At 45.2% G+C, this 13,205-nt stretch overlaps 1 protein-coding gene across 1 annotated transcript in view; it reads right to left on the bottom strand.

Annotated features, from left to right (window-relative positions):
• The window catches only part of LOC146783302 (allantoinase, mitochondrial-like), a 1,087,389-nt gene that overhangs the window by 428,585 nt on the left and 645,599 nt on the right, over window positions 1–13,205 (bottom strand). The window contains exon 4 of the mRNA XM_085636065.1: window positions 8,767–8,881. Coding sequence (XP_085492191.1) covers window positions 8,767–8,881 — 115 coding nt within the window. The remainder of the gene's footprint in view (window positions 1–8,766; window positions 8,882–13,205) is intronic.

Here is a 13,205-nt window from a genome sequence, read left to right as displayed (position 1 = left end):
TCCTCGAAGTACCCTAAAACTTTAAAAATCAAACCGCGACTTGCACCATTATAATCAATAGGGAACCTGCGGCTGTGTTCACACACTGCACGCGTCTCCCGTGGGCCTGTTACTTACCTGCTAACACTGCAGTAGTGAAGCCCCAGCGATTCCCCAGGCCCTAGGCCTTGTCATTTTGCAAGTCGACATTCTTATACCATTTTATTAGTATATGGTCTGGTACGCCCCTAGGGCTCCAGCCATATTTGTGCTTAATTTATTGTGAAACGTTGACATTTGAATGTGTATCTGGCTTCTAATCTCATAAAGAGATTAGTAGAGTGTGTCTAGTAATAAATACATATATATTTTATATATATACCTGTGTGGTGCCCTTTCATTTGGTAATTCAAGAGATTATAAGTAAGGCTCCCTGTTTTCCGTTTTTTCGGATTTTTACAGATAAATACAGACAGAAAACAATGTGTTTTCTGTCTGCATTTATTTTTAAAAGTGGATAAATACAGAAAATTGTGCTCTTTTTAAGTGACTCCCTGATGTCTTTGATGAATTATAGGCCTGCAGCTGAGAATATGGACAGCATAGGAATTACAGAACAGGATGAATTTCTTTAAATAATGGCATATGTCAACATACATTTATGGTATAATGCTAGTATTTACCAGTAGATGTACTGGTATGTAATATTTGACAGCTTAAATAGCTAAAACGCAACAGACATCAAATTATGAGTGTGTGTCTATCAGTTAAATAAATATGGAAATGTACAGTTTTTCAACTGCCTTTATACGCAAAACACAAAATAAATATGGATAAATACATATAAAATAGCCAAAAAATAAATATGGATAAATACAGACGGAAATGTTGCAAAAATGAATACCATAAAACCGGGAACCCTAATTAAAAGGTAAAACAAACTGCTTTACATTCCTCTGAGACTTAGCCTGAAGGCTGCTCTCCACAGCTACCACTAGGATAGCTTTCTTTAAAAGGTTGTCTTAAACCTATCTACCATAAGAGTCGAATTGGACTGGTGCTAGGTGGCCACTATAACTAGTGACCTGCATATGCCAGGCCAACTTCTCACATCCCCCTTGGACGTACATTTGGTTGGTGCTCCTCTCTATATTTTTGTTCATGTCGATTGGAATTGTAGTTGTCTTTTTTCGTCTAGTGAATGGACATTATCTTACCAAAAGATCTGCAATTAGATTAATTGATGGAACTTTGGCAACCCACTCCTCATCACACATCATGAAGAGGGACCAGACTTTTGTCAATATCAAGGCCTGGCCTGTGTTAGATGGGATTGTATGGGATGCTGTAAAATTTCAAATTCATGACCCAACAGAGGTGATTAATGTCCCCAATGTACTTCGTGTTTCTATGGGGGACGTTGTGAAACAAAACATTCGCTCTGATGATTGGGATATCCAAGCCATTGAGGCTCTTTTTTCTGATTTGAAATATTATGCTGCATTTGATGCTGAAGATTTGTACTTGGACTCAGCAAATTATGCGGGAAAGAAAGGCAAGAAAACAGAGGCAAACAGAGAAAGGCAGAATAAAAAGGCAAAAACAGACAACAGAAAAAGACAGAAAAAAACAGCAAAACAGAAATAGGCTGACAGAGCAGACCAGCAGAGGAGCAGGCTCTTCCACTGGACCACCAGGGATGAGGTGCAGGTAGGAGCCTGCGGGTGGACGAGGGTCTCAAACACCTACCTGGGACACCAGATGGCGCTGGGGGCAGTGCCTTAACGCTGGAGCTGCATGAGGGGAGAGCAGTTACCCTGACCAGGAGGTCAGAGGTCTTGTTCATCTTGTCGCGCAGTGGCTGCCATTAAGTAGGGTTCGGGGGAGGGTGAGTGTAAATTAAATGCTGCTAGTGGGGTGCAGCACTCATGCCAACTAATTCAGTACTATAAAACATATCTCCAGGCCTCCCCTCCAGCCTGGGTATACTGTTTTACACTGCCATTTAGAACTGGCAAAATGAACCTTTTTCCGGTGCTAAAACTTATTTGTTAATACTTATGTCACCCTAAGGTCTACCCTAAATGTCCATAGGGCTGGGTGTATGGTATTTAAAAAAGCAGGATTTGTATATTTAATGATTTATATGTCCTGTAAATGAAAACAACCCAGAATAATTTTTCACTGTAGCAAGGATCCCATAGGAAAACACTTTTTAATTGTAATTTAAAATGCAACGTAATGGTCCAGTGGGATTTTATATTGCTGTTTTTGAAATTACATTTTTAGAAAGTTGTCATTTCTCTGCCTAAGCCAAAAGGGGCCTTTCTGCCAATGCCCAATTTCACCTGATTGCTTAATGGCTCCCCTTTGGTGAGGTATAGAGGTGGGTGGAACTCACTGAGTTTTACTCTGTGGAATTCTGCAGAGTTACATAAAAACTCAGTGAGATTCCGCAGAGTTCCACAAGCAGCGGCATTTTGGTATGTCGCACTGCTCATGCAGATTTTTAGCATCGGGAGCTTGTTTTGCATGAATGGCACCACGCACAGTGCCAGAGGGTGTTGCTTCTTTCTGTTGAGTAGATTTTCTACCAGAGTGGCAGCTTTCTAATCGCGAACATAGCAACCTGCTGCCTCCGCCCACGTTGAGAAATCACTCCAAGACTCGTCTTAGCGCTCAATATTTCTTGCTTGCCAACTTAATGTGGGTTAGCCGCACGTGAGAAACACTCCATCACGGGGTGGTTTGCAGAGTTTTTCCAGCACTCTGAACTCCAGATGGAGAACCGAGTGGCAAAATTCTGCAAACTTTGCTGGCGCAGAAGAGTTTACCACCCACTCTAGTGAGATGTGGATTGCTGCCAGTGGATAAAAGACTTGTGTGTGGAAAGGTATTTTCTCTACTTGAGCAGGATGGCTTAGGGAGCTGTGCCCAGCTACTTTCTGAGGTTTAAAGGATGCCTATCATTACACAGGCTGATATAGTTCAAACCTAGGCCTGTCTGGTTTGAAGTGACCACAAGGATAGGTTTGCCCATTTCTATAGGCACATCTCTGGGTGGGCCCAGTGTGCTCTGACCATGGGAGGATGGGTTCTGCCATGTTAGTTTTGGGAAAGAGGGGTGCTATGGAGATAGCATACAGTAAAACACACAGGTAGCACTGCAAAAGTGGGCAAGGTGACTACTGGGAACATTTACCCAATTGGTTAGGGAGTGACTAGGAGTTTTTCCCAACCACAGACTGGTACTAGGCATACATGCTTGCCTTGAATCCAGGACCCCAAAATTGCCTCAGAGGGTCAGTTGGCTGACCACCTGTTTGGGCTACAGGGACACAACAAGCTTCCGGAGGCCTCTCTTCCTTCAACTACCTAGCTGACCAGTCCCCAACTGGACCTGCCCTAGACCCTGCTACTGGCCTCTTCTGCAGTGAGTACCAACCCTCAACTGGTGACCTCCTCCAGGTTGTGGGCCTTTAGCTGCTATTAGAGTGTACTCCCCCTGTCCAAACTGCAACTGTTGGAACTTGGAAATGTTTACCAATTTTTCCTCCTGGGAACGGGCCATAGACTGAGACTGGTGTAAAGCTGAAGTCGTTGACATTAAATTGCTGGTAGGTTTCAACATGCTAGTTTGCCCTGCTGAAGGAGTTCTGAATTCTAGAAATGTATCAAAGTCTGAATGTAGAGACCTCCATCGGGACTGGCCCCAAGCAGCATTTCATCGACATGGACTACAGACTTGTCCTGCTCAGAACTTTCCCATCATTGTCAGCGAATGAACCGGGGCCCGCTCTCCAGCAACCCACCATAATTGAGCACTTCTTTGAAGCCAGCTTGCAGCTTGCCCCACCAAAAAGTCGTTGATGGCCACCTTTTCTGCAGGAAAATTTCTAAGTCCGAAAATAAGGTTTCCACCGGCATGGACCTGCACTCCATCGTTGTTGGTTTCAACTTTTGACTTAGAGTCTGTTTAAAGTGACCAGATAACCGTGGTTGGCATTCTCTGCTTTTTGGTGCCATTTTTAATTCAAATGTAAAAAATGTGTATGCCTGGTTCCACTTATTGGACTTTAGCATTTTCGTGTCATTTTAGATATTACAATATTCTCTATTTTTCAAAATAGGTTTGGGTTTTTTCTTGTGCTGTGTTTTCACTTTATTACTCCTTGAGTACTGCATAAATACTTTATTTATTCATACGTGTTATAAATAGCGCCAGCTCAACCCGAAGGCTTCAGAGCACTTTACATATAAAGTAAGATAATTTGATTGAAGTATATACAGGCAAAGAAAATCGTTGGGCACTCAAGTTAGTTACAATAGGAGGACATCAGAATAGCTTAGGTTAATGGAGTGAATGGCATAGTAGACAGTTGAAGCAATCAATCGAACGCCGCAACGAGTCAAGCTGGATTGGGTGTGAGGTTTGGGAACATAACTCAGTTTGTGTGCATATTAAAGTATTTGTTGAGCAGTAGGTATTTAAGGTCCTGTTTGAAGCAGGAGGGGTTACAGCGGAGATCTCTAGGTAGTGAGTTCCAGATCATAGATGCATTTCCAGAGAATGAGTGTGTCTGGGAGGATTTCTTTTTTAGTTTGGGAGGTATGAGAAGAAGTAAGTTGGAGCTTCTCACAGTCCTTCCTGCTTTGAAAAGTTTGGTGTTTAGATAGTTGGAGTTATGAGTGTGAACGGCTTTGTGGGTGATCTAAGCAGTCTTATAGATACATCTTCCTTTGATGAGAAGCCAATTGAGGTTCTTGAGTGCTAGTGACATGTGCTCAAACCGTTTAAAACCTGTTAGGAGCAGGGCAGCTGTGTTGAGAACTGTTCTAAGGGCGGTCAAGTTGAATTTTCAGAGTTCCAGTGAAGATGGAGCTGCCATAATGCAGTTTTGAGAGGACTAGAGATTGCACTACCATCTTAAATCATCAAGCGGAGTAAATGGTTTGAATTTCTTGATGTTTTTTAGACTGTAAAGCGCTTATTTGGCTGAGTTGTTATGGTCCTTCGTTGACATGTTTTTGTCCAGGGTGATTCCCAAGGACTTTACAGAGTTGGACAGTGTGAGAGAACAATTTAGGGTGTCCAAATTCTTAAGCCAATCTTGGATTAGTAGATGATTGATTTTAAGGGAGAAAAGTAGTAGTTCAGTTTTGTTGGGGTTCAACTTTAAGTGGCTGGTGTTAAGATACTTTTGTATCTTGATTAGTGTTTCGTTCAGATGTAGGATGTTAATGGGTGATTTAATTTTGTAGTAAGGTTGGGTGTCATCGGCATATAGGTGATATTTGACCCCTGCTTGGTTGAGGATAAGAGTAAGGCGTTCCATGTAAAGATTAAAGATGGATGGGGAGAGAATTGAACATTAGGGTACACCATGAGGAACTAGTGTAGGTTTTGAGAGACAGTTGTTGATTTTTATTTGATGCAAGCAATGTTGCAGGTAAATGTGAACCATCTAAGGATTGTGCAATTGATACCAGTGCAGTTCTTGAGTCTCTCGAGTAATGCTGGGTGATTTCCAGTATCAAAAGCTGCAATAAGTTAAGCAGGATTAGGAGGCATGCATCACCTTCATCCAATTATCTGTGAAGCTGGCCCGGAATATGATATCCACTAATTAAAATGGGCACCTTGCACCAGTCCCGACAACCCTTATGGTGAGTTAAGAGGTCTTAGATAACCAAAGAAAGTTCTATAAGTGGTAGCAGTGGAGAGCAGCCTTCAGGCTTAGTCTTGAAGGAGTATAAAGCTGCTTGTTTTACCAGAATGCAATCTTATAGTATAGATTAAATGAAAAGAGAATTACACAAGGCATTTATAAAAATATGTATTTATTATATAATACTCTCTAGTACGTCACAGTAACTCCTACACAGAGATATACACAAAACACACAAAACTGTAACAAAGAAATCACAGTAAAAAGCACTAATACACAGTGGACCCCAGGGGGGGCCAAACAATATACTAAGAAAGTGGTATACGAACCAAGACTCGAGTCAGGACAGTGCCGAGAGGCTGTAGAATCGCTGGAGACTCAAGGAACCACCTAAGGTAAGTAGTCAGGAACCCCATGGAGGACATGTGCCGTGTGAGAACATGACTGCGAGTTCCGTACAACTCTACATGTAAGACCCGGTTGGATTTTTAAAAATTAAGGACGCTTCCCAGTGGACCCTAAAGAAACTCCGTGGAAGACAGAAGGTTGGAGAGCCACCCCACCCGTGGATACCCTAGTACCCACGTGACCTACACTAGGGAAGCCGGGTGCATAGGTGTGAAGTGATGTCAGAAACCGCAGTCGAACCATGTGTGTTTTTCATAAAGTTTGGCCTCCTTCTGCTTTTTTGTCTTTAAGCAGATTGATATAGCGCAACTTATCACTGAGAGACATTCAGGGGCAGATTTACAAGCCCCCTGCGCCATCGGTACGTCACATTTTGTGACGTACTGGTGGCGCATCTTACTGCTCCATATTTACAAGGACAGGAAAAGCCACCCTGTATGGCTTCTTCTGTCCTTGTAAATAAGGCATTTTTACACGCAGCACTTTGCGTGAAAGGGGCGTTCCATGGGTGTTGCTGTGTGTGTTCCCACGCAACACCCATGGAACCAGACACATTTCCAGATTTCCGAAGAATCGTAAATCTGGAAATGCATCAGTATGCCCCTAGGGTGGCGTTGCAACGCGCAACGAGGAGAATATTTTTTTCATTTCTCCTCGTTTTTTCCTCTTTCAATGCGTGCTGCATTCTACAGCACACATTGAAAGAGGAAAATGCCTGTGGTGATTGTTTTTGTGCAGGAAGGTGCCCCTTCCTGCACAAAAACAATCTCCCCATGACGCAGGCATTCTTGCACCATGGTGCAAGGGTGCCTGTGCTGGCGCATGGCGCATGGCAGCTGTTTGTGCGCTAGCACAGGGGAGAGCACAGGTTTGCGACATATTATTGTAAATATGCTGCATTTCTGTGCTTTGAAAGGGCCGCAGCATGGCGCAGACAAAGGGCTTGCGTTGCCGCACTGCAGCACTTTCTCGTAAATCTGCCCCTCAGTGATTTGCCCAGAATCACACTGTGTTGCACCGCCGAAACTCAAATCGGGATCCCCAGCTCTCGAGTCAGCATCTCTGGCCACTGACCCCCGTTCTGTTTCTCACAGCCCATGACGCTGTGATGCGTGCCTGAGTCACTCTCAGTCTTCACAGAGCCTGTTAGGTTTCTTTGATTAGAAAGAGAATTGTTCGTTTCTGCTGGGTAGGGGGGGAGGGGGGAGGTTGTAGAATATAGAGAGGCGCTCACACTGCTGTCAAGTGAAAGAAAGTTTGCAGGCCATGTAAAATCTTCCATTCTAATTCTACATTTCCAACATGTGGCCGTCTGTGTGCATTGCACACATACTCGCTGCACATTACGTCTCTTCGAGGGGCTGCTACAGTAAGAGGCTTGTTTGAGGGGTAGGCAAGTGGTGGGACTGGAAGATGCGGGTTTTACTCCAGCCTATTGTGAGTCAAGAACTTTCTTTTCATTTATGGCAGATCTCCAAATTTGCCCGCGCATGTAAATGTGAACGTAACATGCATTTTTGTAAAGTGCACGCTTACCTCTGTGGCTTCTTGGCGCCGAATAATAGAGGTTTATTGTTACCCACCACAGTGGTACTCATTTTATGTTTCATGTAAATATGTAATTTAAAAGCACTTGTATTTTTTACTGTCCCAATAACACGCAGGTTCCTCTGCTTTGTGTAATCTAATCTCAGTTCAGTTCACAGGACCGCACTGTGCATGTTATACAAGAAAATGTCTGTAAAGCTCTCTGTTTATCACTGCACCAAGATCAGTGTTGGTCAGTGGTTTACTGCAGAGGTAGTCTTCTGAAGAACTGCCTCGATTGTGTGATCCTGGGCAAGTCACTCTGTATCACTGTGCTTAAGATCATATTTGTATATAAGTGAAGAGTTTTAAGAAGTCGTCCCAAATCAGTGCATATCATTGTGCGAAAATAGGACAGTGTGTAATCTTATTTAAAGCATAAATTAAAAATCTCAGGATGCTCTCACACTCCCTAATTTGTCACGAATTCAGCACTCTGCAAGAGGAATGTGTCAATTTGCGTGCATGAAATCGAGATCCTAAATTTTTGAGTAAAATAGTGGATAATTTAAGCTTCGAAAACGCACCCTGAAAATGCCCAGTAGTAAATCTGCACACATGCTGGTTCCATGAGAGCGGTAATTTCAAAGTCTAAAGACCCCACTCAATGTGACATCAGTTTTATGCACCACATGAACATGACCATTATTATTACTTTCTTATTTTTTATGTATTTAAAAAGATTTTGTTTATATTTGGCCAAAATACAGTGAGTTGAGGTATTGATGAGGAAGACCACATGCCCGGTAGATTACCCCAAGATCAAGAAGACGGGTTGTCTTTTATTCTGAAACCTTTCATGTGTATGTATGACCTTAACATATGCAAACTGGGCCTGCCCATACATGTTCTTTCATTTGCCTTACCTTAAGATGTCCTCGGACATGCCTGACCATATCATCTTCAGAAATGTGTGAACATAATATGTGTATAGGCGAAACCTAATGCATTTACCAATGCTTGTTTATAAAGTTCTTTATTCACCGGCTTTTTCGAGCAGTTGTAAGAAAAATCAAATATGTTTACAAAAGCAATATTTGCATAATCAGCATATCCTTAGAGATAACCCAAAAATCCGCAAGAACGCTGCATTCAACTGATCACCTCCTGGAGTAACACAAACCTGGTTGCCGGGTACCACGCCTCCCCAGAATGCTACGTCCACGTGGCACTGTCCTTCTGCGGCTTGAAGCTTGGTCTTAAAGTTGGGCAAGGTGGTGGTGGGTGGGAGACTGTTCCTGCAGAACCATGGAGAACAAGGATTTCATGATTAAGTATTAAGTGTTGTGCTTCAATTTATATACTGCATTTGTAAAAATTAAAATAGGCATTGTGTAGGTCACTTTGCATCCATGGATTTTGGTGTGTGTGTGAGAAAGATGCAACAGAAGGGTGCAGTACTACAAATATAGTTAAGTTATTAAATATGATAGAAAGCAACTAATTGCCTAGGTTACGGGGATATTTACAAGGGTACATGTTGATAAATCTGCACATGTAAGTTTACTCTTACACTTAATAGTAAATTTGCACCTGGAAATGGTGAAGAGCCTAAAGTAATACATTTGCTACAAAGTGTAGGCTTACATGTCTCCACCCCCTAAAAGCAGAGAGTAGAGCTTAATATACGAGCGTTAAGTTACTATTTGTAATTTTCCACATGTAGGCGGAGAAGATCTCCCTATGGTAACGTATAGGAAAAAGTTAAAATATTTATTAGGGTTTAAGTAAAATTAGTACACATATTTTAAGATAACATTTAATGTAAATTAATTTAAGATATTTATTTTAAAGGTTGAACACAATTTTAAAAAACACGCTACAGTATTATTAACTTTTTTTTTAATGAAATATTTTAGTAATTTGAATATATTTAATCACATTAAAATTATTTTCTTAAGAATTAATTTAAAAAATCCCACCTAAAGTATAACATTTATGTTAGAAAACCACTCCCACACCGGAAGGGTGGTGGTGCTCTCCCAGACATACACTGTGGTAGCTTGGCTCGAGTGGTCAGGGATCAGGCACCGTGCTAAGCATACGTCATACCCACACAATAACCATGCGTGCATCCGTTCCAAAAACGACACTACACCTTAAAAATTATACTGAAAATATATCTCTTTATCTTCTTTTCTCTTAGTTGCTGATTAAATAAATAATAATACAATCACAGTACACAAGGCTTTTCCTGTGGAAGGGTAAGTCAAATAAATAATACTTCAACGATTCAATAAATAAGGTAGATCATAAATAATCCAGGCATAAATATAAGTGCATTACATGAAAGGCAATTAAATATTATAAGGCAATAAATACTGCGAGACAATAAATACTGTGCGACAATAAATACTGTGAAACAATAAATACTGTGAGGCAATAAATACTGTAAGGCCATAAATAGAATGAATACAATAAATACAGTGCTCTCAATAAATAATAAAAGCCAACAATGACACTTGAAAATCAGTTCACATTCCTGAGGTACTATGGGATGATTTGACCCAATCCCAGCTTGTAGAGTTTTGGATGACCTGAGGGGTGTACTACTTGGCTTGGACAAGGCTGAGGCCTAAACTGAGGTAGATCAAGGGGGGATCTAGAGATCTGGCTCTCCCACACTACACAACCCCTCTGTATTAGTCTCAGCTCACCCCTGGCACAATCAAGCTGGTTCCAGCACCTCTCTAGCCTCTAGGATGGTCTCTTAGGGCTTCACAGTGCCTTAGGCGCCCTCTATTCCACTTACTGCCCTTTTTATGAAGTTCCGACGCCGCTGGAGTCGTGTCGACGCCGTGAGGCGGTTCCGGTTCGATGTCGGCGGCCTCGGCGCAATGACAGTTCTTGACGACGCCGGTAGGCGGTTCCGGTTCGATGTCGGCGGCCTTGGCTTGATGTCGACCTCCGGTTCGATGACGTCGGGCAGTCTTGGCTCGATGTCGACTTCGGGCGGCTCCGGTTCGATGACGTCGGGCGGCCTTGGCTCGATGTCGACTTCCGGCGGCTCCGGAGTGCGATCTCCACTCCCGACCTCCGGGGCTCCTTTCCTCAGGTTCCGGCGACTCCGGAGTGCGATCTCCACTCCCGACCTCCGGCACACTTCACCTCGGTCTCCGGCGACTCCGGAGGGCGGACTTCACTCCACCGTCGACGCCGCACACTCGACCTCAGGTGTCTTCCTCCTCGACCTCTGGTACTCTCCACGACCTCCGTCGGCGCCCTCTCTCGACCTCTGGCGGCTCCGGGTACGACGTCTGCTTTCCAGTCAGCGCCGCTTCTCCACCTCGGGCTCCAGGTCTCCAGGCTTCTCGACGTCGGACTTCAAGAAGTTACCAGTAACCAGGTCAGGAACTTGCTGTTCTTTACTTTTAAGGCCTGTTCCGGCTGTCCAGGTCCTTAAGATGGTTTTTCTTGCTTTCTCCCACACAGGGCTCCAGGCTGGGCTCAGTCAGCAGGGACTAGTATCAAGGGTGGGTTTCTGGACCCCACTCCAGGCACAAGTTTCCACCCCTACTGCCTCACTCCTTCCTCCTTCAGGTTTCTGTTCCTCTCTCTTCACCAGTCAGGTGCCAACTGCTCACTCCAACTGTCAACTCTGACTTAGCTTCTCAACATTCTAAACCGCCTTCAACTGTCACAGGGTTCCAGAATGTTGCAGAAGGTTCTAGTAGGTTCCAGTGATGTCACAGGTGACAATGGGTGGCCACCATTTTGTGCTCCAGGCCCTCAGACAGAAGTTCCAGGGGTAGATAAAATGGCTCCCTGAATCTGCATCAATACTAAAAAGTCTGGTGGTTCCCGAAAAAGAAAAAATACTAACAGGGTTTGAGGCAAAAGTGGGACAAAATAAATAATGATGAGGAGGTACCACCCAAAGGGCTGACAGGTCTAACACGCGTCCCCCCCAGCTGAAAGTGGGGAGAGCTACCCAACCCCTTGGGAGTTCTCATCACTAAGGCGGAAATACCTTGAGAGACCGTCTGCATTGGCGTGGTCCACTCCAGGCCGATGTTCCACCTGAAAGTCCATTCCCTGTAGGGAGATAGACCACCTCAACAACTTGGGATTCTCCCCCTTCATCTGCATCAGCCAACGAAGGGGTCTGTGGTCTCAGGGCTTCACAGTGCCTTAGGCGCCCTCTATTCCACTTACTGCCCTTTTTATGAAGTTCCGACGCCGCTGGAGTCGTGTCGACGCCGTGAGGCGGTTCCGGTTCAATGTCGGCGGCCTCGGCGCAATGACAGTTCTTGACGACGCCGGTAGGCGGTTCCGGTTCGATGTCGGCGGCCTCGGCTCGATGTCGACCTCCGGTTCGATGACGTCGGGCAGTCTTGGCTCGATGTCGACTTCGGGCGGCTCCGGTTCGATGACGTCGGGCGGCCTTGGCTCGATGTCGACTTCCGGCGGCTCCGGAGTGCGATCTCCACTCCCGACCTCCGGGGCTCCTTTCCTCAGGTTCTGGCGACTCCGGAGTGCGATCTCCACTCCCGACCTCCGGCACAATTCACCTCGGTCTCCGGCGACTCCGGAGGGCGGACTTCACTCCCCCGTCGACGCCGCACACTCGACCTCAGGTGTCTTCCTCCTCGACCTCTAGGAAGTGCGTGCCAAACAGGTATGGCCGCAGCTTCTTCAGAGCCCATACCACTGCAAAGGCTTCACGCTCTATTGCACTCCACTTCTGTTCCCTGGGAAGTAGTCTCCGGGATAGGAAGACCACGGGTTGATCCAGACCCTCTTCATTGAGTTGCGATAACACTGCCCCAATGCCATGTTCCGTTGCATCTGTCTGGACAATGAACTTCTTGGAAAAGTCTGGAGCCCTTAAGACCGGGGCCTCGCACATGGCTTGCTTCAGCTTCACGAAGGCCTGCTGACAAGCCTCCGTCCAGACTACCCGTCGAGGTTGTTTCTTGGACGTGAGCTCCGTGAGGGGGGCTACAATGGTTCCGTACCCCTTCACGAAGCGGCGGTAGTATCCCGTGAGGCCCAGAAAAGCTCGGACCTCAGTCTGTGTCTTGGGGGGTTCCCAGGCCATGATGGCCTCGATCTTCGCATGGAGGGGTTGCACCGCTCCCCTACCCACCAAGTGTCCAAGGTACACTACCGACCCCTGCCCGATCTGGCACTTGCTGGCCTTGATCGTTAACCCAGCTTGTCTCAGGGCCTGGAGAACAGCTTGCAGGTGACGCAAGTGATCCTCCCAGCTGTTACTGAAGACGGCTATGTCATCCAGATAAGCAGCAGAGAAACTCTCCATTCCGGTGAGGATCTGGTTTACCAGGCGCTGAAACGTGGCAGGTGCGTTCTTGAGCCCAAAGGGCATCACACAGAACTGGTAGTGGCCATTGGGCGTGGAGAAGGCTGACCTTTCCCTTGCTCCATCAGTCAAAGAGATCTGCCAGTACCCAGAAGTAAGGTCAAAGGTACTTAGATATTGGGCAGCTCCCAGCCGGTCAATCAATTCATCCGCCCTAGGTATCGGATGAGCATCAGTTTTGGTTACTGAATTCAGTCCCCGGTAGTCCACACGGAACCTCAGTTCCGGTTGGGCACCCG

This window comes from Triturus cristatus, chromosome 11, assembly GCF_964204655.1.
Source record: "Triturus cristatus chromosome 11, aTriCri1.1, whole genome shotgun sequence".
Classification (NCBI taxonomy): Eukaryota; Metazoa; Chordata; class Amphibia; order Caudata; family Salamandridae; genus Triturus; species Triturus cristatus.
The sequence above is the reverse complement of the archived record's forward strand: the minus strand, read 5'-3'. Positions and strand labels throughout refer to the sequence as shown.